At 41.3% G+C, this 26,319-nt stretch overlaps 1 protein-coding gene across 4 annotated transcripts in view; it reads left to right on the forward strand.

The window, feature by feature from the left end:
* The window catches only part of dmd (dystrophin), a 233,406-nt gene that overhangs the window by 138,798 nt on the left and 68,289 nt on the right, over window positions 1-26,319 (forward strand). For all 4 annotated transcript variants that reach the window (XM_063216797.1, XM_063216798.1, XM_063216800.1 and 1 more), the window contains 7 exons: window positions 3,839-4,011; window positions 6,101-6,257; window positions 6,875-6,989; window positions 10,999-11,267; window positions 11,534-11,677; window positions 12,203-12,263; window positions 19,653-19,680. In XM_063216797.1, coding sequence (XP_063072867.1) covers window positions 3,839-4,011; window positions 6,101-6,257; window positions 6,875-6,989; window positions 10,999-11,267; window positions 11,534-11,677; window positions 12,203-12,263; window positions 19,653-19,680 — 947 coding nt within the window. The remainder of the gene's footprint in view (window positions 1-3,838; window positions 4,012-6,100; window positions 6,258-6,874; window positions 6,990-10,998; window positions 11,268-11,533; window positions 11,678-12,202; window positions 12,264-19,652; window positions 19,681-26,319) is intronic.

Raw genomic sequence — 26,319 nt, forward strand, 5'->3', positions numbered from 1 at the left:
GGATTAATTTCCACCTATTGAGATCCTGATTAATCTTTAATTCTAAAGTATTATAATTGTTGTTATACAAGTCACTCAAGTCCGGGCTAATATAGATCCCTAAGTACTTTATTATCTGTGAGTCCCATCTAATATTATAATGTTGCTTTAGATCGTGGTCCATTTCCCTGCCAATTGTTAAGGCTTCACATTTACTTTTATTAATTTTATATCCTGAAATTGTACTATAATTTTCTATTTCTCCCATCAGTTGATGCAATGATTGTTTTGGGGCTGTCAAGTAAAGTATTATATCATCAGGCAAATAGTGCTAGCTTGTGTGTTTTCCTGTCCTATTGTAATTCCTTTAATATTTTTATTTTGTCTAATAGCTATTGCAAGAATTTCAATGTAAAAGGTAAAAAGAAGTGGAGAGAGGGGGTCCCTTGTCTTTTCCCCTTTGAATAAAAACCGTCTTGATAGTGTACCGTTTGTCTTTACAACTGATACCGGGTTTGCATATATTGCTTTAATCCATGTACAGAATTTTTCATCAAAACCAAAACTTAACATTACTTCAAACATGAAAGGCCATGAAACTAAATCAAACGCTTTTTCTGCATCCAAAGTCAATAAAATTAGATTTTCGTCATTCTTTTTTGAGTAATCAATTATGTTTAATGTTCGTCGTATATTATCACCCAGGAGACGTCCTGAGATGAAGCCACATTGATCGGTATTTATCAAATTAGGAATAATGTATTTTAGCACTTTTGGCAAGGATTGATGTTATTATTTTATGATCAGTATTTAATAGAGATATTGGTCTGTAGGATGAACAATTTTTTGGGTCTTTTCCTTCTTTATGNATCAAAGTAATAATGGATGAAGTCCATGTTGGAGCCCATCTACCTGTGCCCAGTGCATGGTTGTAGGCTTTTACCAATAAGCTACCAAGCTGATCTTTAAATGCTTTATAAAATTCATTTGGAAAGCCATCATCTCCTGGTGCTTTTCCTTGTTTTAGACCTTGTATTTCCTCATTTACTTCTTCAAGTGTAATAGGCTTTGTTAATTCAATATTATTGTCTTGTGTTGCTTTTGGTATTTCAAGTTTTTTAAGATAATTCTGAATTAGTTCTTTATCATCTTTTAATTCTGTTCTATAGAAGATCTTCATAATATTTAGCAAATTCTTCTGCAATCTCATCTTTGTCCATTATAACTTTATTTTGACAGGTATTTAGTTGTGTTATGTGTGTCTTCTCTTGCTGTTTCTTTAATTTATACGCCAGTAATCTTTAACGCCTTTGGTCCACCATCATACCGCTCCTGTTGTGTAAAATGTCATTAGTTTCTCAATTTCCACCATGCGTAATTTATCTATTTTTTTTCGTTTTTTCTTCTAACTCAATCTTAACCTTTTATTGTTTGTTGCACTATGCTGTTGTTCTAAACATTTTATTTCATAAAGTAGCTGTTTTTCTAATGTTTCTTTAGATCTTTTTCCTTGCAGAGGAGTAGGATATTATTATACCTCTTAATACAGCCTTTACTGCTTCCCATAGTGTGATGGGATCTATATCTGGCGTGTCATTTATTTCTATATATAATCTTAGTTCCTTTTTTATTTTTTCTACGAAGGTTATTTCCTCTAAAAGAGAATTGTTAAATGTCCACAGGGATTTACCTTTTTTACAATTAAGTTTTAGAGACAGAGAGATGGCAGCGTGATCAGAAATATTTATAGAGCTAATTCGACATGAATTAACTAGTGTGAAATTGTTTCTATACATGAAAAAATAATCTAACCTATTATACACAGAATGTCTTCCTGAGTAGCAAGTGTATTCTTTTTTACTTGGGTGGAGTGCTCTCCATATGTCTACAGTCCAAATTCTTGGCATGCCTTCCTTAATAAGTCAGCATTCTTTTCAGATTTATGCAGTCTCGTACTTGTTGAATCTATTTTTGCATTCATGACAAGATTTAGATCCCAGCTAGTACAGCTATTCCTTTTGCTTTTGTCACTAATACATCTATTAACTTAGTCATAAATTCTATACAGCGTCTGGTGGATAGTATATGTTTAAAAAAGAAAATTGTATCCCTTCTATTTTACCTACTACAAGAAACATATCGTCCATCTTTGTCTGTAAAAACTTCTTCCATTTTCAAAAAGCAATGTGATTTTTAATTATTATTATTATTACTCCCCTTTGCTTTGTGTTATATGAACTATAATATATTTTACTATTTGTTATTTTCTTTAATTTCTCATGTTCTTCTTTCTCCAAATGCGTTTCTTGTAAATAAATTATATCTGCCTTCTCTTTTTTTCATTTCTAATAAGATCTTCTTCCTCTTTATAACATTGTGCATTCCGTTCACATTCAGTGACACTGTTTTTAAGATTATACATGAGGTAATAAAATACTCTTTGCAAATGCTAGTGTGCCATACGCATATGTGTAATTATGTGTGATTTTGAGCTTGCACTGGTGTAGATACAGGTAAGCCATAAATAACAAAGGAAAACGAAATACTTAAACACATACAATAGACAAAGAAAAAAACGAATAGACAAGGACTCACATACAGAAATCAGGTTCCATCTGTACTCCATCCGTATAGGACGGTAGCTCTTGGTGATTGATGTTGTAGGCATCCTTAAGATCAGGGTGTTAGCCAACATAGTCAGCAAACTCATTCCCTATTGCGCCAGTTTTGTTTTAACCCCCACCCCCCACCCCAACCCCTATGATTTCAAAGTGATTGCCCTAATTTATACCAATCATTATCTTCAATCAAAAATAAAAAGTTAATCCAGTTTTCCAAATAAATAATGTTATTAGTATACCTCTGGATAGTGCACCCAGACCAATTAAAGCATTTTCAGTAAGATAAGCCTAGTGTTTATTTTTAACATAATACCAAAATTCATACTCTGCTGAAAAAATCAGACAAGAGGCAATAGCAACACAAAATTAAACAATAATTAAATTAAATCCAGTATATTATGAGGTGCTATCCTACACCCAAAGAGGCTTGATCTGCCGAGAGAGAGAGAGAGAGAGAGAGAGAGAGAGAGAGAGAGAGAGAGAGAGAGAGAGAGAGGAGAGAGGAGAGAGAGAGAGATAGAGAGTGAGAGAGAGAGAGAGAGAGAGAGAGAGAGAGAGAGAGAGAGAGAGAAAGAGATCCAATACTCATAGCCATATCTTACTTACATTCACATACTCATACTCATACTCCCCAGACCCCTCCCCCACCCCCCCACCCCCCCCCCCCCCCCCCAACCCCTTCCCTCCTTCAAACCCCCAACCCCTTCCCTCTTCAATCTTGATGATGGTTTTGTTGTTGTGTATAGCCACACAGTCATGCGTATATAGAGAGTAGAGGAGAGGGCTCAGAACGCAACCTTGCGGAGGTCCCGTGCTGATGGTCAAGGAGGATGATGTGATGGAGCCCATTCTCACCACCTGTTTCCGTGCTGAGAGGAAGTCTAGTATCCAGCTGCAAAGGCTGCTGTGAATTCCTATACTCCGGAGTTTGTCGTCGAGTATGCTGGGGACAATGGTGTTAAAGGCCGAGCTGTAATCCACAAACAGCATCCTTACATAGGTGTCTTTTTTCTCCAGGTGTGTTAGGGAGGTGTGCAGTGCGCTGGTGATGGCATCATCAGTTGATCTATTCTGTCTGACTGTTTATGCAGTCTTCTATGGAAATAAACTTGTTTTAATTCCCTTTTCCATTAATCCAACTTTTGCCTCTATGCCTCTACTTGAACTTTGTGTTGACCCTTCCACCTAATTTCAATTTGAACATGTGTGATATTTAACTGTGATTCTTGTTGGAACAGGACTTGCAAGGGGAGGTGGATGACCATGCCGAACAGTTTCACATCCTTAATGAGAATGGGCAGCGTATCTTGGGCTCCGTGCATAACCCTGATGACGCTATGGTGCTGCAGCGACGTCTAGAGAACATGAACCAACGCTGGAACGAATTGCGCTGCAAAGTCTTAAGCATGGGGTAAGTAAGAAACAAAGAAAGTGGGAAAACAACTCATGTTGAATGCAAAAACTAAACCAAACATTTCAGTTTGAATTAGCTTTGGTCTTAAAGGTGCACCGTGTGGGATGGTGGTCAGAATAGGTATTGCAACTATACTGCTCATTGAAACTGTGGTGCCTGTTGCCAAATTTGATCTTTTCATGGATATTTTACTAAATGACTCACTAATATTTACTTGTATGACCACAGTGCAGTGAGTTTTGTAGCTAAAAACGTCTATTTCTGGAAATTCAAAATGGCGGACTTGGAGAAGATCCACCTTTTCATGTATGAAAAGTGCAATTTCCCCAGTGATAATAAATACTTGGATGGTGGTGGTACGTATTCGTGAATGGGCAGCATGAGCCATTAAAAAGGTCTGAATTTCAGAGGTCAGAACTCTGGGTTTCACATACTGTATGGTGACTACAACACAGCACCCACTGAGCCTGCTATAGTATGGAAATGATGGTGAGGTAGCCAGGCCACACCCTCCTAGTGACAGCTTCAGCCTTGCTACTAGTCAGGCCATCTGCAATAAACATATAGTTTCTGGGCTCTGGAGAAATCGGGAAATCCACCCACTTTGTCAGGAACCAATCACCCTTGAGCAGCTCTTATGGCCGAAACGTTAATGGTTATGTAAATATTCAGACCAGGTCAATAATAATCAGGCAAATGGTGATTTGTGTAATCAGATGAAGCCAAAATCAAGCTGTTTGGCATTAACACAACTCACTGTGTTTGGAGGATGGTAAATTGATCACAAGAGCAGTAGATCACCCTCCTCACCATCATGCATGGAAGTGGTAACAATACAGTATGTTGACAATATAGTTTGAGGGTGATTGGCCAAAGTACATACAGGAAAACTTAAAGGGACAGTTTGATCAATTTTAACATGCAGTTGTATTGCTCACGCTACCCTTGACTTGTCAGTACCTGGTGATGCCACATTTTTCGGCTCAGCCCTTTCCGAGATATGAGCAATTCTAATGGGGGCAGCGTTTGTTTACATTTTTAAAAAATAAAACATAGGCCAACTCCAAATATTTTCCCAAAATGTACTGCTGTTTGCTAGTTGTCTGCTGATGTTTTATAACCTTTTGGATGTTTTTGGGAATAAATAAAAATGTTTTTTTGAAATGTAAACAAAGAGCTGCCCCCATTACAATGACCAGGATCTCGGAAACGGCTGAAGAAGAAGAAGAAAAAATCTCAGGCACTGACAAGTCCAGGGTAGTGTGAGCATTACAACTGCATGTTGAAATTGACCAAACTGTCCCTTTAACTGCGCCAACGAAAGGATGTAGGAGACATCCTCAGTGCCAACCTCCTTCCCTCCACCACTGGACTGAAGGTGGATCATGGATGGGTCTCCCAACATGACAATAATCAACAACATACAGTCACAGCAATGAAGGACTGACTCAATAATAAGCACAGTAGGGTCATTTCACGTGAAATCAGAAATGTCCTGAAGTGGCATAGACAGTCCTGTGCTGTGACTCCCATAGTCCCGTTTATACTGTAGGCCATTAGCCCAGGAACTTAAGCCTAGCCCCTGTACCTGATTGTACTGCTTGGACTAGGCCAGAACTGGGCCAAACTGTTGTCTAGGTAACAGTTCCTCCTCAACTGCCAGGGCCACCAATGTTACAATCCCAGGATTCATTGGGCTCATATTGTGAAAGTGTGTTTCAGGGAGCTGAGACATCATGTGTGACCATGTTTTTGGTGGTGACTTTTGTTTGGCTGAGCAGTGTATGCCATAGATGGAGGACCTAATGCGTAGAATAAGACAACAGTTGGAGAGCTGTGTGGAGAAATGAAAAAAAAAAGATTTTAACGATTGTGACAGAATGCACATTTTGCGTATTGTTCGTCAACCTTTGTCATATTCTGGTCCATACTATGCGTTGTTTGTTCTTTTGTATTGATGTTTAATATTAAAATGTCTATGGACAGCCAGTGTATTCTTCACTTTCACTAAGGGAATCTGATGAAATTACAATACCTTGAAATTGTCATATTAAGGATGTATTCGTTTGTGTGTTTGTATGTTTAGGCCTTATCTGGATGTGAATGTCCAAAAATGGAAGCGTCTACACATGACGCTACAAGAACTCTTAATATGGCTTCAACAGAAGCAAAATCAGTTAAACCTATTGAAACCATTAGGCACCGATGTCCCTACCCTCCATCTGCAACAAAACAAGCTGCGAGTGAGTATGGTCAATGCATGTTCTATTACCCAGTCAACACTGTTTACGGAGTCCTAAGGCAAAACCCGGGGGCTGATTTACCATATTTTGCATATGGCCATTTGGAAACTCTCTCTTATAGGGACATTGATGTATGACAGCAGTCATATACAGATAAATCCAAAACATTGAAATACCATTCTATCAAAGCTTTCATAGATTATACATAGCCATAGATTATACATGGATTTAATAGATTATAATAAACCCCGCCCCCCATGAATACAGGATAAAACAAAAATTAGAATCACTATTCAAGTCAATCATCATTGACTTCTATAACCTGCTGGTATGTTTCACTGTTACATATCGTTTAGGAAGTAGATTGTTGATTGGAATTGATTTGAAGTGATACTAATTTATTTCCTCTGTAAAATGGGTAATTTCATCACAATATTCTATTTTATGTTCTTTATATTTGAAATCCGTTTTTCATAGTTGTTTTTTTACTGGAAGCCCAAAGTATGTAAAAAATAAACATGTAAATATTTATAATAGCTTGAAATGAAATTTGGAAACGATCTGTGTACAACTCATCACCCAACTAAATATTTCACTCCTCTTTTATCATGAATCAGGAATTAGACTTTGAAGTCCAGGAAAAAGAGCCCGTTGTGATCTCCTCATTGGATACAGTCAAATCTTTCCTGGCGGAGCAACCAGCCACAGAACCACAGCTATCAGACTTGATGGGTATGGAGAAAATCTACAGTACATACAATATTCATACAGTAATCTCATTTCACCTGATGTGTGATGTGTGCAATTTATGGCTCACAGCAAGCACATCGAGGGCCAGAGTTTTTTCTAGGATTCCCACAGTCTTTTCTAGGATTCTCTAGGAGTCTATTCTGAAGTTGTAAAGTGCAATAACATTAGCATCTTATTTGACAAAGAATATTTTCACTTTATTGGGCACACCTGTCCAACTGCTAATTGATGGAAATTTCTGATCAACCATTCACATGGTGACAGCTCAATGCATTTGGGCATGTAAATATGATCAAGTCGCTCCGATGCAGTTCCAACCGAGCAACAAAATGGGGGAGAAATGTGATTTAAGTGATTTTGACAGTGGTATGGTAAATGGTGCTAGGCGCGCTGGTTTAACTATTTCAGAAACTGCGGAAAAGCGGTCGTATTGGCACGCAAGTTAAATATCTCTAGGTTTAACAGAGAATAGTCAGAAAAAGAGGACATATCCAGTGAGCAGCAGTTCTGTTGATTCCAGAGGTCAGAGGAGAGAGGCCAGGCTGGTACAAACTGATAGAAAGGCAATAATAACTAAAATAGCCACTTATTACAACAGAGAATGCAGAATAACATTTCTGAATGCACAGCATGTCAAACCTTGAGGTGGATGGGCTGCAACAGTAGAAGACCACACTGGATGCCTCTTCTGTCTGTAAGAACAGGAAATTGAGCCTACAATTTGCACAGGCTCACCAAAGTTAGACAGTAGAAGTTTGGAAAATGTTGCCTGGTCTAATGAGTCTCAATTTCTTTCTCAACAACTTGAGAAGATGAATCCATCCTGCCGTGTATCAATGATTCAGGCTGGTGGTGTAATAGTGTGGGGGATATTGTCTTAGCACACTTTGGGCCTCTTTGTACCAGTTCAGCATTGTTGCCATAGCTTACCTGAGTATTGCTGTAGGGAGTTAAGGCAGTTCTGAAGGGAAAACAACCCAGAAGTAGCAAGGTGTACCTAATAAAGTGGCCGGTGAGTGTATTTGACCAAGAAATGTAGCTCCTTAAGACAATAAAAGGTGCTTGGGACAGAAATTACAGATCTGTTGTTGCTGCTGCTTGTCTGCAGATTGTCGATTATTAAGTTATAGTCAAGTTATATTTTCAGGGGACCTGGTGAAGGTGGGGTCTGTTGTAAAGCTGGGCGCTTTCGATATACAGTGCCTATAAAAAGTCTACACACCATTGTTCAAATGGCAGGTTTTTGTTGAGAAAGAGGAGAAGAGGAGAAAATAAAAAACTTCAATTAACAAGGTTGCATAATATGCACACCCTTAAACTAATACTTTGTTGCAACACCTCTGGCTTATATTACAGCATTCAGCATTCAAATCTGACTGCACAAATACACCGGCTGTGACATGAGCGAGGCGAGCGACGGAAGTAATTGCCTTTGTATTGAGTAGTTGCCCAAATCGCTTTTGACATGCGAGAGGCGATTCGTGCGAGAGATTTGCGCGAGAGTGACAATTTGTAGTTGAACTCCCGGGAATATTATGCTAATTAGCTATGACGCGAATGCAATCTCAGTCCTCCTCAGATCGCCCAAATGATATTCCTCGGGATACAAGTCTGCACTCTGTCTGGGCCATTCCAAAACCTCCATCTTATTCTGGTGAAGCTATTCTTTTGTTGATTTAGGTGTGTGCCTGAGGTAATTGACGTTCTCAAAGATTAAGTTCCTCCACATCTTCACCTTTTTATCAGGGGGCCGAAGGTTTTGTGCCACTATCATGGCCCCTGTGGAACTGTTTGTTTGTTTTTATTAGATCCCCATTAGCTTTTGCTTTTAGCATTAATCTAAAAGTGCCAGTATGCTTGCTGCAAGATACGCGAGCGCGTGCACGATTCGTTCATGAACGCGTTAGCATGTGTATTTAACGTCAATTTCGCGCGCGTTGGACACGGCAGCCAAATGCGTGCGTCAGGTGCAATATCTTCAAACTCGCTGGGGGCGATCGTAAGATAGACTGCGCAGTTCCACGCGTGTGCTTGATATGAAAACGACAATGGCAGCAACTTTTAAGAGCGTCTCATTGAGTTTGTCCGAAATTTCAAACATTTGTGATCATACTTCCTTGTTGCACTTTGAAAAAGGAGCATGCACATACAGGAGTAGTAGCAGTATTCTTTCCTTGCCCAGGGAGACCCTCTTTTTTTGTTGTTGTGTTCCTTGCCATCTGTGTTCCCAATTTCCGCATCCCAATGCTGCATGCTCTCTGCCCCCTGGATGATACTGTCAGTATTTTGCGTCTTGGTCAACTGCTTTTGAAGCAAGCATGTGCTGTCGGTTGCTCGCGGTGACGCGCATAATTTACAGCTCGCAGAAAGCATACCGGCACCTTTATTCATCTAATTTAAGAATTTGTATCATCCCCATATGGAATGCTTGGTGTGAGAGAAAAAGGTGGGGAAAGGATGACAATACCTCATGACTTTAAACAAAGTAAAAGGCACACATTAAACAAAAAAATACCTTTGATATAAAATAGCTATCTAAATTGAAGACCATAAACAGCCAACCTAATATCTCAATAACACTAGACACAAAAGATAAGATAAGAAGACCACAGAAAAAGACACTAAAGCCCAATTTATGCTTCCGGCGCATAGCCTCTGCAGCCGCCAAATTTGTGTCATACACGCCCACACCCCCTGCACAGAGGCTCTGCAACCGTCGTCGCGCACCTAAAAAAAATCCTGACTATCTGTCGGATGGACGCGAATGCGCGAGAGAGAAGGAAAGAGAGGAAGGGAGGCCGCCTGCACTTGATGAATACTTTGTCTGACCGTCGACCGGAGTTGGGTGAAAGAGCTTTTGGTGTGGCAGTTTACGAACTTATGCCTACTTGTAACTAATTGCGTTGATTTTTTTTTAAACTTATTTTCATTTAAAAAGTGCAGTCATACAAAACAATAAATCCAAATAAATCCACAGCACAGGTCAAAACTAAGCAGGTATATCCACAGCAGGTATAAGTCTCTTGAGGTGTTCTCAGTCTCTTGGTTGCTGGTCTTATTTATGATTGATTTCCAGTCAGTGTTCCAGCAGTAGTTGAGTCAACTCACAACATACAAATACAGTACTCCATGAATGACAGTATTTCACAAATTCAAACAAGTATTCTAAGACATTAGTTCTTAGTAAGAAAACATAAATAATAATAATTGTACATAATATTAAGACAAAGGGAATAGAGAGAAAAAAACTATATTAAATGAAAATGTTGGGCAATTCTTGTCCATTTCCAAATAAAGGCCTCCGTTTTTAAATGTAAGAATGCTGTCAAATTCTCTATGCTATGAACCTCTTGGATTTTATCTTTCCATTGTGCAATTGTTGGAGGTTGTGGCTGTAACCATAAGGTTGTAATAACTTTATTAGCAATCAAGCGTTCATAATAGATCTGTATCATCATTTTCATCAAGATCATCTGGTAGTACCCCTAGGACAAAATATGATGGTTCTAGAGGTAAGTCTATTAATAGGCATTTCTTAATTTATTTTTGTATATTTTGCCAGTAACCAAAGATAATCGGGCAATCCCCAAAAATGTGTGTGTGGTCCCAGTCCATACCACATCCCCTCCAACATTGCCTTGAGGTATTTTTTGACTCCATTTTGATGTTATTTCTGAGGTCCTGAAGTACCTCATTCTCATCTTCCATCCAAACTCTCTCCAGTTGGGACTACTGGTTAATTTATGTCCACGTTTGCAAGTATTTACCCATCGTTCATCAGAAATTATGACATTCATTTCTAATTCCCATTTCTCTTTAATGTCCATACTATTATCCTTCAAATCTTGTGTTGATTTTTATAACACGTTAATTCACGGTGTAATTACTTCATCTAATTAACACGCTTAAGTTGCAGCCCTGCTATTCTTTTCCATTTCTCTTCTAGAAGTTTCTCTACAACTGTTCTGAATTCAATTCTCTTCTCTTCTAGAGGTTTCGTCTGAGGATCGAGCTCAGAATGTCAGTCGTGTTCTCCAGAAGGAAACAGCGGACGTGGAGTCAGAGTGGGCCAGGCTCCAAGGAGCTTTGCTCGATTGGCAACAGATCCTGGACCATTACTTGCACCGTTTGCTAGAGCTGTATAAAGTGGAGGACCAAGTAGACATTCAACTCAAGCAAGCAGAGGTGGGGAAAGCGTCATGGAAACCTGTGACAGACCTGTCTATACACTCAATCCAAGATGAGATTGACAACATAAAGGTATGAACACATCAGTACCTTCATATGCATGCTCCTGTCTAATAGACTAACTGTAATTTTTGGCAGATTGGAAAAAAACTTGGCTATTTCATAGATCGAGTGAAGGCCTTTAATGTCTTTGCTGTAATATATTTTATTTCTCAAATTGTTGCTGTGTCACTGATGTCTTCTCACTTTCCAATGCACTACAACAAACCTACAAAACGATTGCTAATCTGAAAATAAGACTTTAAAACACTAAACTTTCACGACATATATAATTACAGGCATGTCAAGAACAGGTTGGAGCAATGCAGGGGGGTATTGGTCTGGTTAATGCTCTTGCATCAAGCTTTGAACCCCCATATGTGCTCTCAGAAGTTGACCTTGAACGTGTAGACAACCTTAATGCAAGATGGAGACTACTGCAGGTATGTTGTTAAGACACACACACACACACACACACACACACACACACACACACACACACACACACACACACACACACACACACACACACACACACACACACACACACACACACACACACACACACACACACACACACACACACACCAAAATGTAAACATAGTGAAGAAGAAAAAAGTAAGTGAGCAGTTTTTTCAGACAGCAAATGTCCCTGGCATGGACTCACTCATCAACACTGATTTTGTAACTTCAACTGTATTTTCAATCTGAGTAGTTCAAGTAGCAGGCATATGGATATGGCGTATGCTTTAACTCCAGATGAATGTTAGAGGAGCAAGGCGTATCCCATTCATGTGGCAATAGTCAGGCTAAAATGAATTATGCACATATTGACAAACATTTATTGATGTAGTGTGTGTAGATACAGAGTACAGGAGACATTTTCCAGGAGTCTTTTCCTCTTATGTAGAACAGTAGAAGGTCCCAGGTCTCATGATAAAAATAAATGTGTCTTCTGTTTTCCACAGATATCTATTGAAGAACATTTGACCCTGCTAACAGATGCCCAAAGGGAATTCATTTCACGCTGTAAGTTATTTCCTAAATGTTGTTGAGGTTTGCCATAATTACATACAGTTGGGTGTCAAAGTGTATCCAACACATAAAGATCTATTGCAACACCCTGACATCAGCCAGAGGCTGAGAAAGGTCCTGAGATGAGGAACGAAGTGGCCTTCAAGCCCCAGGATGTATCATAAAAACAAGAGGATAAGTCCCCGGTTCTTTGAATGAGATGAGTGAGCCATCTCTATGGGAGACAGCTCATTGGCTGCCACCGAGGCGAAGTTCTTGTAAAATAATCTTGAAAGATGGAAATTTTGGCGCGCCGGGGATTGGTCCCACCTCCGAGGCTATATTACGCAGTGCCGAGGGCGCGTATTTTCATACTAAGAACGTCTGTCTTCGGCTGTAGCCAGTAGGGTGCAGTAGAGAGATGACTCACTCATCTCACTCAAAGAACTGGGGACTTAAACAAGTCCTCTTGTTCCTTTTTGTTCGACTCGTTTGCCATCTCTATGGGAGAGTTACCATCACTCCCGGATCGTAACACCTACCGACCAATCAGAAGGACACCCTGAGCGGGCCTCTGAAAGAGGGTCCTCCCATCACCCCAAGCTTATGTTGGAGGCGTCCAACACTCCCCTGTGTCCCAGAGGCATAGCAGTCACCACAGACCGACCTCACTCATGTCAGCACTTACCTCATCAACGCGCCACCTCAAAAGAGGGCTCAATGCGTGGAGACAGTGCGCGCAAAGCGATCCCTGACCTGGGCAGGGGGTGCAAGCCCCATAACTCTCAAGTCAGTAGAATGGCCTGAACCAGCCATTTGGATAGCCTCTGCTTGGACAAAGCAAGCCCTGTAAGGGGGTTAGCAAAGCACACACACAGCTGCTCAGTCTTACAGAGAATGAGACCTGACTATGTAACGCGCGCACCGGCCATGACCGCGCTGAGGCCGCTGTTCGACTGACTGAGAAGGAGGAGCGCACAGGCTTGAGGCCCTATGGGCTCACATCCAAGGAGTTCTGAATGCGAAGCATGAACGCAGGGTTCAGCCCCAGAACAACTCGTGGGTTGCCCTCCGCAAGCTGCGCGTAGGCAGGACTGGCCGAAGGGGCACGAAGGTCACCTAGACACCTCACCAACACCATAGCGAAGGGAGGGTATTTCTGACCGAAAAGATGTGCAGATTAACCCCTCTGAAAGGGGGGCGCGCACCATGTCTCTAGTATTAGAGCAATAACCCAGAGGGGTATTGTCTGTCTCAGTATTGCTTATATGGCACGACAAAACGAGTGCCAGGCAGTCTCAAGGGTAGAGAAGGACCTGCCTTCATCTAATTATTCTGGCAAGAATGCCAGCAGCGTGGACATCAAGCGTGTTAAAAACACCAGGCTGGGCTCACCAGCATTCGTATACAGTCCACCTAAGGCTGCACAGGGGCCTAGTGGCTGCCACTCTGCTCCTTGGATAGTACTTAGTACAATATCTCAGAGCTCACACGCATAGGAACTAATGCGCTTTTTATACAGACCCATGGGAGTCTCATGCTCCACAACTGGGGAAAATAACCACTTTGTAGGCCACAGTCAACCCTGGTATGGCCAATGGAACTGGGAACTGTCTCATTTCCTCTGGGGGAGGAAGGGTACACACAAAACACCATAGTGTAAGGTACTGAAACAGATTTGAAAATGCTGGGAGGATCGTTAAGGATCATCTCCGCGGGGTAAGAATTATACGGGAGTTATTTGAGATAACCAACTAGCCTGATAAACCAGCCTAAATGTGAGACTGGATGTGTCATTTGGTCTGGCCCCGATGAACGATACATCCGATACAACCTGTGCCTGTGCCTATAGGCCGGCGCTCTGACCAATCATAGATCTTTCTTGTTGATGTGCTTTCGTCGTCACTCCCTCAAAACCCTGCCCGCTTTGATTCAAAACAAATTCAAAACAAATCTCTGCGTTGTGATTGGTCTTGCCAGACTCAGGGCACAGTGTTCAAAATGTTCGACGATGTGAGGCTAGACGACCACTCGCAGCCGAAAAATTCTGCCGTCCAGCGGGTGGCGCTGGTTTACTAGGCTAATAACCAGCCACTCATGATAAGGGACACTTAGAGCACCAGGGGTGCCAGGTACAGGATTTGAACTCACAAACTCGGGGATAGCTCTACGGCACCTCCCAAGGGCAAGCAGAAAAACACTAAGCGTGTTATGCTCAGAAACCAGGGAATGAAAGCCATGCACACGCCGGGCTCGAAATAATAACCAGAGAAGCAAGCCACTGAAGCGGTAACTTCTGAATAGACCATTCGATTACTGCTCTGTAGAGCGAATCGGTGATAATGCTTTATGTTAGGGCCCCCTCTGGCGACATATCTTAGATGATGTGCATCCAGGGATTAAGAGACCCATGACCCTGGTCATGTGACTTCACTGGACCGAGGTTTGCATGGCTGACCGGGTTAGCTGGGTTAGCTACCTCCAAGGGAAGACCCGTAACTCAAAGTGTTTATTGGGGGGACGGCTACCGAAGTAGCCGCCTTATTTATGCCTTCTCCGGGGGCTTTGTCGAAGCAAGACGTACGGTGTGGTGCTCGGTGTGGTGCTTGTCAGCGACATGTGTAAGGACACAGTGTGAACATTGCAGTTTAATACATCAACAGGGGGGTTAACAGCCAGAAAAAATACAGAGAACATCTGTTTGTTAACTGAACCAAATCACCTTTAGCATTCGGCCCTACTGCCTGCGCACCGGATTGGCCACAAACTAGCATTTTGTGTCGCTACATTAGCAATAGGCCGTACTGCTCGGTAATCGAGTAAGCCGTATTACCTGCAACCACAGGCTGGCAGTAACACAGTTCTACCACTCCGGTGCAACGGGGGAGAAACAAACAACAGTCATGATGCCTAGCACATGAGGTAGAGCCATCGCGGGGCACATGAACGTTCCGATGAATCCCGCTGGAGATGGGTACGGCGGAATCCTTGGTAATGAGGCTCCGTTCAGGGCCTCTTCATGGCGGCTAGCTCCGTCGCTGAAGAGCTGGTCTTCCTAGCGCTAGCTAGCGACACCAATGTGTGGCCAAACCGATGACTCGAAGAGGTGCTGGTGGCCATGAGTTTGGAATCCTCTATGGCTTCAAGTCCGGAGCTCGTACTTCCACGATCCTCCGCCGAAGTTTCCGGGCACTCCACGAAGGGTCCGGGGCATGAAGCAGTCTGCCTGCCAGGCTGCGGTGAGAGTCCGTGGGCTCGGGGAGCACCTGCATTCCTTTCAGTGAGGACGCGTGTCCTCGACAACTCCTAAACCACTGCAAATCATACAAAAGATTCTACTTAGCACAGCCGAAAAGACGAGACCAGAATGCGGAGGCGAATAGACACGGGCCGTCAGTGGAAACATACAAGGCACATGGCACCGGTAGCAACACGCGAGCCGGCGTGCAGGAGGCAGGTGAATGCAAGGTGAAGTTGACGTAAACCACGGAAGACTTTGCCAGTGGGAGCGAAGGGTCAGTCGGCACGGGTGAATGATGCCCCAACCATGACCTCTGCTAGAGATGGAGGAGACACTGCACTTTCCTCAACGAAATAAGGAGGAGTCAGAAGCCATAGCACTTCGCTGGTGGCAGTGAAAAACGCGAAAGGGGAACTTTGCGTGCTTACCGGACAATAGCCACTTTGCCATATTTAAGGATTTCCCACAAGCCTAGACGCACAGGCGCGGTGACGTGGGGCGTAACGTCACCTGGCTACACTTCCCTTAACAGAGCCTGCGCTCCACTACAGGAAAAAGAAAGGAACTTCTTCTTATGCAAAAATCAGACAAGCTCATCTGCGAATAATAGTAAAAGTGATGTCATGGCCTGGGCCTGCATAACTGCTTCTGGAACAAGCTCCTTCATTTTTTATTGATAATCTAACAGATTCTAACTGACCATAGTCGCAACCGAATTAATTTCTGTGTGTAGACGCATTATGCCTGCCAATCTATAGACAAATGCAACCAAGCTAATTGGGAAGATTTTAATCATGCAACAGGATAATGGGTCTCTCTTGTTCACTCACAATTGTATATGTGCAGTCTTAAGATGCATATTACATGAGTGATGTCATGCCAACAGTAGTGTCTCACATGCACACACTTACTCATATGGTAAAAAATTCGGGATGCTCTTATCCAAATTGCAGGCAGTATGGACTCGCTATTAAAGAAACCTTCGGAACTACCGAGAGATTTGGGGTTAGAGGCCTGCACGGGACAGATTTGCCCGCACTATGCAGTCCCGCTTCCGACCGGTCCCACAAAGCATTACAAGCCAACTCCGACTATTTGGTTGAATGGAAATGCCGATGTTACCGTTGCACTTCCCTCTTTCAGCATTGTTAAATATCAGGCTTAGCCATTTCACCTAGTCCCTTACAAACTCCTTGGAAATTATTAAAATTATGAGATTGGAATATTTCTAGCCAGAACTATTTTTTCTAGGCAGAATTTCCACCCCAAAGCAAAAGTGATTTACAACTGCTAAGAGCAATAATTCAGAAGGAAACGGGAGCTTAGCCTCCATTATAGTCTTGCCAGAAACGACACCTCCACTTTCGTTTTTGTCAACGACTTTACTCACTTACACTGTGTTGTGTCTTCATCGCGTCTTTATTTCAGTGTCTTTTTTTCGTGATTCCAGACCCAGGCTATGTCTCAAATGACTAGAGCTGGAGGCAACGTGTCGATGACATTGACGCACCGACTGGAAAAAAAATAGTCGACATCATACTTTATCGTCGCAACGCACGGCATGCAACAGTGTAGTGTATGAGACTGTGTTTGTTTGAGTGACAGGGAGATGTTCTGAAGTGCTTTTGGAGACTTGTCTGCATGCATGGAGGAGGCCAAGTTAAATTAGCAATATTCCAATGAAAACGAAAGTCGCGACCTCCGCACTTATTGCAGTAGGAGAAGTCCAGCGTTTGCGTCGTATTTTGGTCAGGGAGGCACAATTGGTAGCCTATAGCCTACTGCTTGTCCCATACATTTAAGAATCATAACTATTTGGGTGGGAGACGTGACGCCTTGTTTTTTCGTAACATTGGTTAAAAACCTACAAAACTGTTATTTTTCCTTTAAAAAACAAATGTCAATGAAAGAAGATGTGGTACATTATGTTTCATATTAGTCTAAGATGAGAAGAAACATTTTTGTTAAGATTTATGTAAAGGTTTATATGTCAAATATCCTGCGGTGTGACTGTAACATTAATGAAACCTGGAATATAATATATATATAAATTAACCAACAACATTTTGAATAATGTATGAAGCATTTGGCATGATTGCATAAATATTAACTTTATATTAAGATATGTGAATGTGAAAAGAACTCAAGACAGTAATATTAACTCCAAGTTCAATTTCGTAACACAAATTGCGTCCTGTGGGGTGACATGTATGTCAATGTTTGTGAATGGGCAGCTGCTAATCCATGGTCCAACTTAAAATTACTAATCCATTTTTCAACGAAAATGTGAGGTAAAATAGTATTGAAAGCAGATGAGAAATCTACAAATAAAATCTTTGCATGTGTGCTGCTGCCCTCAAGATGTTTAAAAATCATGTGCAGTAGAGTGGCAGTGGCATCCTCTACCCCCCGTTGAGACCTGTAAGCGAATTGTAGAGGATCCAGAAACTTCTCTGTACTAAGTAAGATGGACCTTTTCATTAGCCTTTCAAAGCATTTCATCACTTATGATATCATTGAGGACCGTAGGGTGATTGTTTTTAGCCACTGGGGCAATGGTTGAGTGTTTCCAGATGTTGGGTGCTCTCTGTTGGCTGAGAGAGAGATTAAAAATGTTGTAACACATTGGGGCAATAATACAAGCTGTTTCGGCACATGACACAAGCAGCCTGCCCCCTATACCATCTGACCCAGGGCTCTTCTTGGGGTTAGTGTTTTTTAAAAGGTGCTTGTGGTGACACTGCCTACACAATTACACCAGACCAGGCCTTGACATTAGCTTTTTCACCGACCGGTGGCTGTGGCTAGTGGTTTTCCAGAGTCACTAGCCATTCAGGTATTCCAATAGCCACAGATTTTATATAGTGTTTTTCTTTCTTTATCATGATGGTGTACGTCTAACCGAGGTGCTAAAGCAAGATGAATGTGTAGCATTCTACACGGAAGTATATATCAAGCAGATAGAAACTGAGTTACAGAGTTTTTCTCTTGACCTTAAATACAAACAATAGATATACAAGGGGCAAACAACAGAATATAGATACTATGATGCATGTCATATCAAGGAGTAAGCTGCCAGCCAAATTGGCTAGTGACACTGAAAGTATTACTAGCCACAGCCAAGTTTTACCAGCATTTGGCCGGTTGGCAGGTGCCAGTGTCAAGCCCTGCACCAGACGCACGTGAGCAGCAGAGCGAGCTCTGACATTGAGAGAGAGAGAGAGAGAGAGAGAGATAGAGAAAGAGAAAGAGATTAGCGGTTCACACATGGACTTCAAATTTGCGGGACTACATCATAATTTGCGGGACTACATCATATCAATCCTCCCGCCCGCTCCCGCATTGTGTACTTCTACTCCTGCCCGCCCCCGCACTGAACTTTCAGAATTGGTCCCGCACCGCGCTATTTTGGGTTGGGTCCCTCGAGTCCCGCGGGACTCCCGCGGAAGTGCAGGGCTCTACTTGGGGTGTCACCTGTAGTTTGGACAGCTCTGCCCAGGGCTGATCCTCTGAACTTGGTCCTTCTGCACTGATTCTACCATTGGCCAATACTGTTTGTGGCCATGTTTAATAGAAACATTAGCCATTTAGTTTTTTTTGGTTGTTACCCTCTTGTCTGTTTTGAAACTCCCCTGGTTTGGAAGATGCATTTCGCTACTGCATGTGAACTTGGATAACACAGTGAATAGCTAAGTCAGCGAACGGAGGGAGAGGGACAGAGCTACTTCAGTGGAATTGAACAAATGACAGACATTTTTATTGTGTAAATGGCCACTACTGCATAATGACTATTTTTAAATGTTTGATTATTTTTAATTATTTATTGCTTCAATCAACAAGGAATGCTCAATTTCTTTGTACTTGTTACAATGACATTATGATGACATCTATTCTAATTGTCTGTATAGTATTGCCTATTCATTTTGTTCTTCAGATGGCTGGTTAAACCGTTTAGTTGCACTATTGAAAAAAATGGGCACACAAAAAAAATGTTATTATACAGTGTTACAAAAAAAATTGTTACTGCATGATTGTGTAATATATGATGAGATCTCATATAGGTGTCAAGACTTGCATTTGCATAATTATACTGTACATTTGGGGCGTTGTGTATGTAATGTAAGATATTAAGTCTTTTTGCCTCTTCTTTTATTTTCTTATAGCTTCTGTGAGCAGCCCCACCACAACCAAGTAAGTATTTTTTACTTATAGAACACATTTAAATATAGTGGGCACACTACCTAAAGAACTGTAGAAAACTGAAAATATGTCAGCCTATCAGGTGTCTATAATTATTAGGCAATTTTGAGTTCCTCTGAGACAATGGGCCACAAAAGAAATCTAACAAACTCTGAAAAGTCCATAAACAATGTTGGGGTCATTCCGCCGAATCGGTAAGTTTTCAGCTTTGAACATGTAAAATTTAAAGGGACACTGTGCAGGAAATGGTCAAAAAAGGTACTGCAACTATGCTGCTCATTGAAACTGGGCTGACTATTGGCAAATTTGATATTTACATGAAAGTTTACTAAGTAATAAACAAATATTTTCTAGTATGGTCCAAGTAGAGTCATTTTTGCAGCTAAAAATGGCTATTTTTGGAAATTCAAAATGGCGGACCATGGAGAAGATCCTTTCATGTATGAAAAGTGAACTTTTTCCAGATATAATGAATACTTAGAATTTGATGCTGGTGGTAAGTATTTATGAAAAAGATAACATTAGTGAATGGGCAGCATGAATTCTGGAAATAAACAACAAACAATCTCACACAGTGTCCCTTTAAAGTCTTTTTTTTTGTGGTGATTTTTAAAATATCAGCTGAAAGAACACATCTTGAAGTGACCAAAAAGACATGGGCACATCTCAGGCTATCTATTTTATATACAGTGGCTCTCAAAAGTCTTCATACCCCTCTTCAAATGTCAGGTTTTTGTAATGTAAAAAAAATGACAGAAAGACAAATAAATTCACAGCTTTTTCCCACTTAAATCTAAACTATTAACCAGTACAATGCAATTGTGAAACAAATTTAAAGCTTTAAAGGGAAACAATAGAAAAGACATGGTTGCATAAATCGCGTTCACCCTCTTTGAGCGAAGTGGCGGCGGAATTGCGACGAGGAAGTGCCTTGCTAATCGGCGAAGCTAATCAGCCCAATCCTGACCCCCTGGAACAGAATCCTCATACACAAGCTGGTTGCATAAATATACAGTCTTAAACTAATAATTTGTTGCAGTACCTTTGGCTGTCATTACAGCACACAGTCTTTTGTGGGTAAGAGCATCTATCAGCATGGCTCACATTAATATGGCAATATTCGTTCATCCCTCTTTGCAAAAGTGCTCCAAATCAGACTGATTGCGGGTGCATCTCCTCTGCACAGTCCTCCTCAGATCACCCAACTGATTTTCGATGGGATACAGGTCTGAACTCTGTCTGGGCCATTCCAAAACCTCAATCTTATTCTGGTGAAGCCATTATTTTGAAGATTTAAGCTAGATGTATGCTTCGGACGCATAGCCTCTGCGTCCGTCCGTCCTGTGTCTGTGCGAGTCCACGCCCCCCGCGCAGAGGCTCTGCGCCCGTCGTCGAGCGCCTCCAAAAAATCCTTACTATCCGTCGGACGGACGCGGAGGACGCACACAAAAAGGCGCTATGATTGGTCGTCTCGCTACTTCCTTGTTCTTGTGGCAGCGCAATGCCGGTACTTTGCGAGAGCAGAGCTGTATTGTTAAAAACTGTAATAATGCCTTGTGTGTAAAGGTGTGTAAATACACGAAGCTACAAGCTAAGTAACAAACAATGCATTAGTTGAACACTCGTGGCACAATGCCTACGGTTTTACTACCGTAGCTTCCTCCACCGAGTGTAAACACACATTGGCAGAATCAATTGTTTACATGCTTGCATTTTCTACTCGTGAAAACAGACTGGGTATGTCAAATAATGATACCACTACATTACCTTTGCAGTTTGTGTGAAAATACAACCGTTCGAGAAAGCAACATTGCTTAATAATGAGAGCAGTGCTTGCAATGTAGTGAAGGTAATCACGCAATTTCAAATGTGGCTCCCGACGAGACCTCGGACCTCGCAGATCTCGCAGATCCATGAATACAAAGTTAGTTCGTGGCCACTCCCACGTAGTTGCTTTAGGCATGTGCTTCGGTAAATTGTCGTCCTGAAAGATTCGTTCCTCTGCATCTTCACTCCTTCAAGAAGCAGCTGAAGACCCACCTCTTCATCCTTGCCAACTCCTAGCTGCCAAGGCGTCATAGTGTCCCAGCTGCCGCAGCGCCCTTACTGCTCACAACCAGCCCTGGCAGGGGGCTCCCCTAGGTGGCCGCTGGTCTCTGCCTGAGGTTTCTTCCTGACTATAGGGTTTTTTTCTCAGACCTCACTGAGCTTTTCCCCCCCTACAAACTATGATTCAAGCGAAAGAGAGTTTTTCCTCACCCCTGATGCCACCAGGGGCCGCACCTGAGCGCCCAATCTCTGTGTGACTATCTATGACTTATGCTAGGCCCAGCCACTATGGACCATACGCATCTAAAAATCCTGGTCCTAACCTACGTTGACCTTATGACTCTACAATCTCTATCTATCTCTTCTTCCTCTGCCTTCCTGCTATTTCTGCCTCTCCTCTATACCTCTCCTTTTAAATCCATCTCTAACAATGACGTTTTTTCCCATTTGTTAAGCACTTTGAGTTACATGCCTTGTATGACACAGTGCTATACAAATACAATTATTATTATTATTATTATTATTATTATTATTATTATTATTACAAGGGGGGGCGGAGGTTTTTTGTCACTACCATGGCCCCTGCCGAAATGTTCGGTAACACTTTCTATGAAGCCCATATCTATAGCCCATATCTAAAATACATATTATGATTAAACACAATATAATTTTCAAGTTAGCATGAGCTCAGATGTCAGTCATGTATACAAAAGGATTAAAATGGCCATAATGCAGTGAATTCCCTGTGGTGTGACTCCATTTTCCTGCGATGTGACATGCCTATGCTATGTGTTGATGCAGGACACATTTTCCCAAAAATGGCAAAAATAAGGTGAAATTCCACAGACCACTAAGTGCTTTATTTTTTTTTTCAATTTTTATCCATCATCTTTTTTAGGAATTTGAAAAACTTTTTTTTTTTTTGGCGTTACGCCCTTAAACGTCAACCACCCATGTACATGACAAATAAATATCCTTGAATCCTTGAATCCTTGAATCCTTGTGATGTAACCTCCTGGAAATCATGCACCTGGGGGAATGGACCATTATTTTACAGGGGTTCTTTTATCTCAGTAACAGGGTATGAAATCAACAGACACTGATACAATTCTGAAAATATATGGATATTACACTTATGCATGTTGAAAACATTGCTTAACTACTAAATTACTCCCAGAATAAAAAAAATAAGGGAAAACATGGTTTCCCCAATAATTAACAATTAAAAAGACACCTTCAAAGCTCCCTTTTACTGTGAGGACAGGCCAACATCCCTGTCTTGTCCACAGAAAAGCTCATTTAAAATGATAAAATAATAAAACATTACATTATCTTTAAGATCAGGTTGGTGACAAAAGATATGTCAATGTTGTGCTTTAAAATTGTGCATGTAATTGTTATTGTAATGATTTTATGACCATTTATAGCTCTGGGACATGGGGATATGGAAATATGTACCGATTCGGCGGAATGACCCATGGAAGTCTTCCAGAGCAACGTGGCTGTCTTGAAATTGCCAAGATGTTGGTCACGTTAGCCAGGGGCGCTGCCAGAAATGTTGGGCCCCATGAAAGATTCGAATTTTGGGCCCCCTTAAGGGCCCCTCTCAGTGCTTGGGCCCCCTTAAGGGCCCCTATCAGTGCTTGGGCCCTTAGAATCTGTACCACTCGCAGCCCCCACCCCAACCCCCCCCCAACCCCAGCGGCCCCCTTGACGTTAGCACAGACGTATCAAAGGCACCATGACAAAGCCATTAGTATCGCAAGAAATGTGTTCACAAAGAAACTAAAGATTGAGAAGAATTAAAGGTGAAACTACCTGAAAAATATTACCCTGAAGTGCCGTTACATTCCAGAACGTGATCAATATCTTGCCAATTTCAAGACAGCCAAATCCCGCTGGAAGACTACAAAACTATTTATAGACTTTTCAGAGCTTGTTACATCTATTTTGTGGCCAATTTTTCAGAAGAAAACAATCGTGCCTAACAGTTATTCACAGCACACCTGATGTAGGGTATTGGGCTCCTTAGACCACATCCTCTCTGTCTGTTCTCATGTTCATAAAGATCAGTGTTGTGTATACGAAATATGTATAAAAGGCCGATATGGTCAAAAAACTTGTTTCCCTAATAATTCCGCACACCTTGTATTTTAGAACCTTGGCCTTTTAGTGACTTATACAATTAGAAGAGTTTTAAATCAATTCTAAACCTCACTGGGAGCCAGTGTAATGACCTAGTCCTAGTACTGTAGTGATATGATTTCTTATTTTTGTTTTGGGGAGATTTCTAGCAGCACCATTTCGGATTAGTTGCACCTGCCTAAGTGACTTTTGTGGAAGGCCTAGTAGAGTATTGCAGCAATAGTCAACTCTACAGGAATAAAAGCCTCGGTTAATTTCTCCACATCCTGTTTACATACAAAACGTTGTTTCTCTTAGCTACAGTTGTGCTCATATGTTTACATACCCCAGCAGAATATACGCTTTCTCTGCGATTTCTCACAAAATATGAAGAATTACACAAAACTTTTTTTTTCACTCATTGCTAGTGACTGGTTTAAGATATTTATTAGCAATATTCTGTGTTTACTCTTTCAAAAGCACGATCACAACCCAAACTACCCAAATGACCCTGTTCAAAAGTTTACATACCCTACTTTCTGATGCTGAATATGGCCCTGTTTAACATCAGGGACCGCTCTAAATTGTTTTTGGTAGTTGTGGATAAGGCTCTAAATGTTCTCCGATGACAAAACAGCACATTCTTCCTGGCAGAATGGTTGTTTCCTATAATATCTTTGGGTGTCTTGCTGGAACCTCACATTTGAGGTTTCCTCTGAGTGGCTCAATGATGTTGAGATCAGGAGAGTGAGATGGTCGCTCAAAAACCTTCATTTTATTCTTTCTGAAGCTAATGACGGGTTGATTTGGCTTTCTGTGTCGAAATATTGTCATGTTGGCATAGTTGGAATTTCAATTCAGAAATGCAATATGAGGAGTTTGGTTGGAATCAAGCCAATGGGCAAGGAAATCATTGCATTGCAATGATCATTGCAAGGAAAATTGTTCAGGAGGCATAGGACAACCAAAAAATAACTACAGGTGAAATATAGGACAACATGAAAAAATGTTTTAAACTGTACAGGAAAGAGGCACTTGAGGAAAGATGGGCTGTTGGGGGTTGCCAGGAGAAAGCCATTACTACAAAAATGCAAACATGTTATTTTGCATATGATACACCAAATAGCACAGTGAGAAGCATCAAAATGCCTGTGACAAAGTCATTTGGAAAAATGAGATCAATATGGAACTTTTTTCAGCCACTATTAACAGTACCATTTGGAGAACAGTCAACGGAGCCTATGATGAAAGTTACACCATCCCTTCTGTGAAACATGGTTATGGACCACTGATGTCATGGGGACATTTAAATTACAAATGCACTACACTTTTGGTCCATACTCACAGAATGATGAATGCATTGCCCTGTGAAAAATACTGGAGGAAACTTGACACTCATCTGCCTTGAAACTGCATATGGTCCATTGTTTGGACATGCCAACATGACAATATTTCAGCACAGAAAGCCAAATCAACCCGTCATCAGCTTCAGAAAGAATAAAATGAAGTTTTTGAGCGACTGTCTCACTCTCCTGATCTCAACATCATTCAGCCACTCAGGGGAAACCTCAAATGTGAGGTTCCAGCAAGACACCCAAAGATATTATAGGAAACAACCATTCTGCCAGGAAGAATGTGCTGTTTTGTCAACTGAGAACATTAAGAGCCTTATCCACAACTACCACAAACAATTTAGAGCGGTCCCTGATGTTAAACAGGGCCATATTCAGCATCAGAAACTAGGGTATGTAAAGTTTTGAACAGGGTCATTTGGGTAGTTTGGGTTGTGATCATGCTTTTGAAAGAGTAAACACAGAATATTGCTAATAAATATCTTAAAGGGGTATGCCACTATTTTGGGGCTTAATACAGTTAAAATCGTTGGCCAGGGTTTATATAGGTGGTAAAGTGTCTTATTTTTCATGTGAAGTGTTGTCTTGTTTTAAGACAAGTTAAAAGAGGGAATATGTCGCTAAGCTAGTGAAAGTCAATGGATTCGTGTAGCATGCTACAATGCTACACGGATCCATTGACTTTCACTAGCTTAGCGACATATTGCCTCTTTTAACTTGTCTTAAAGCAAGACAACGCTTAACATGAAAAATAAGACACTTTACCACCTTTATAAACCCCAGCCAACGATTTTAACTGTAGTAAGCCCCAAAATAGTGGCATACCCCTTTAAGCTAGTCACTAGCAATGAGTGAGAAAAAAGGTTTTGTGTAATCCTTCATATTTTGTGAGAAATCGCCAAGAAAGCGTATATTCTGTTGGGGTATGTAAACATATGAGCACCACTGTATGTTCCTAGGGAGCCAAAAAGCTGATATAGTTATGTTTTTGATGTGAGCATTGAAATTGAGATTACAGTCCATCATCACACCAAGGTTTTTGACACAAGTATTTTAAGTGATTTGGATTCTTTCTACATACACTCAGGCTATGTCTCAAATCATG

The sequence above is a fragment of the Engraulis encrasicolus genome, chromosome 15 (genome assembly GCF_034702125.1).
Source record: "Engraulis encrasicolus isolate BLACKSEA-1 chromosome 15, IST_EnEncr_1.0, whole genome shotgun sequence".
Lineage (NCBI taxonomy): Eukaryota > Metazoa > Chordata > Actinopteri > Clupeiformes > Engraulidae > Engraulis > Engraulis encrasicolus.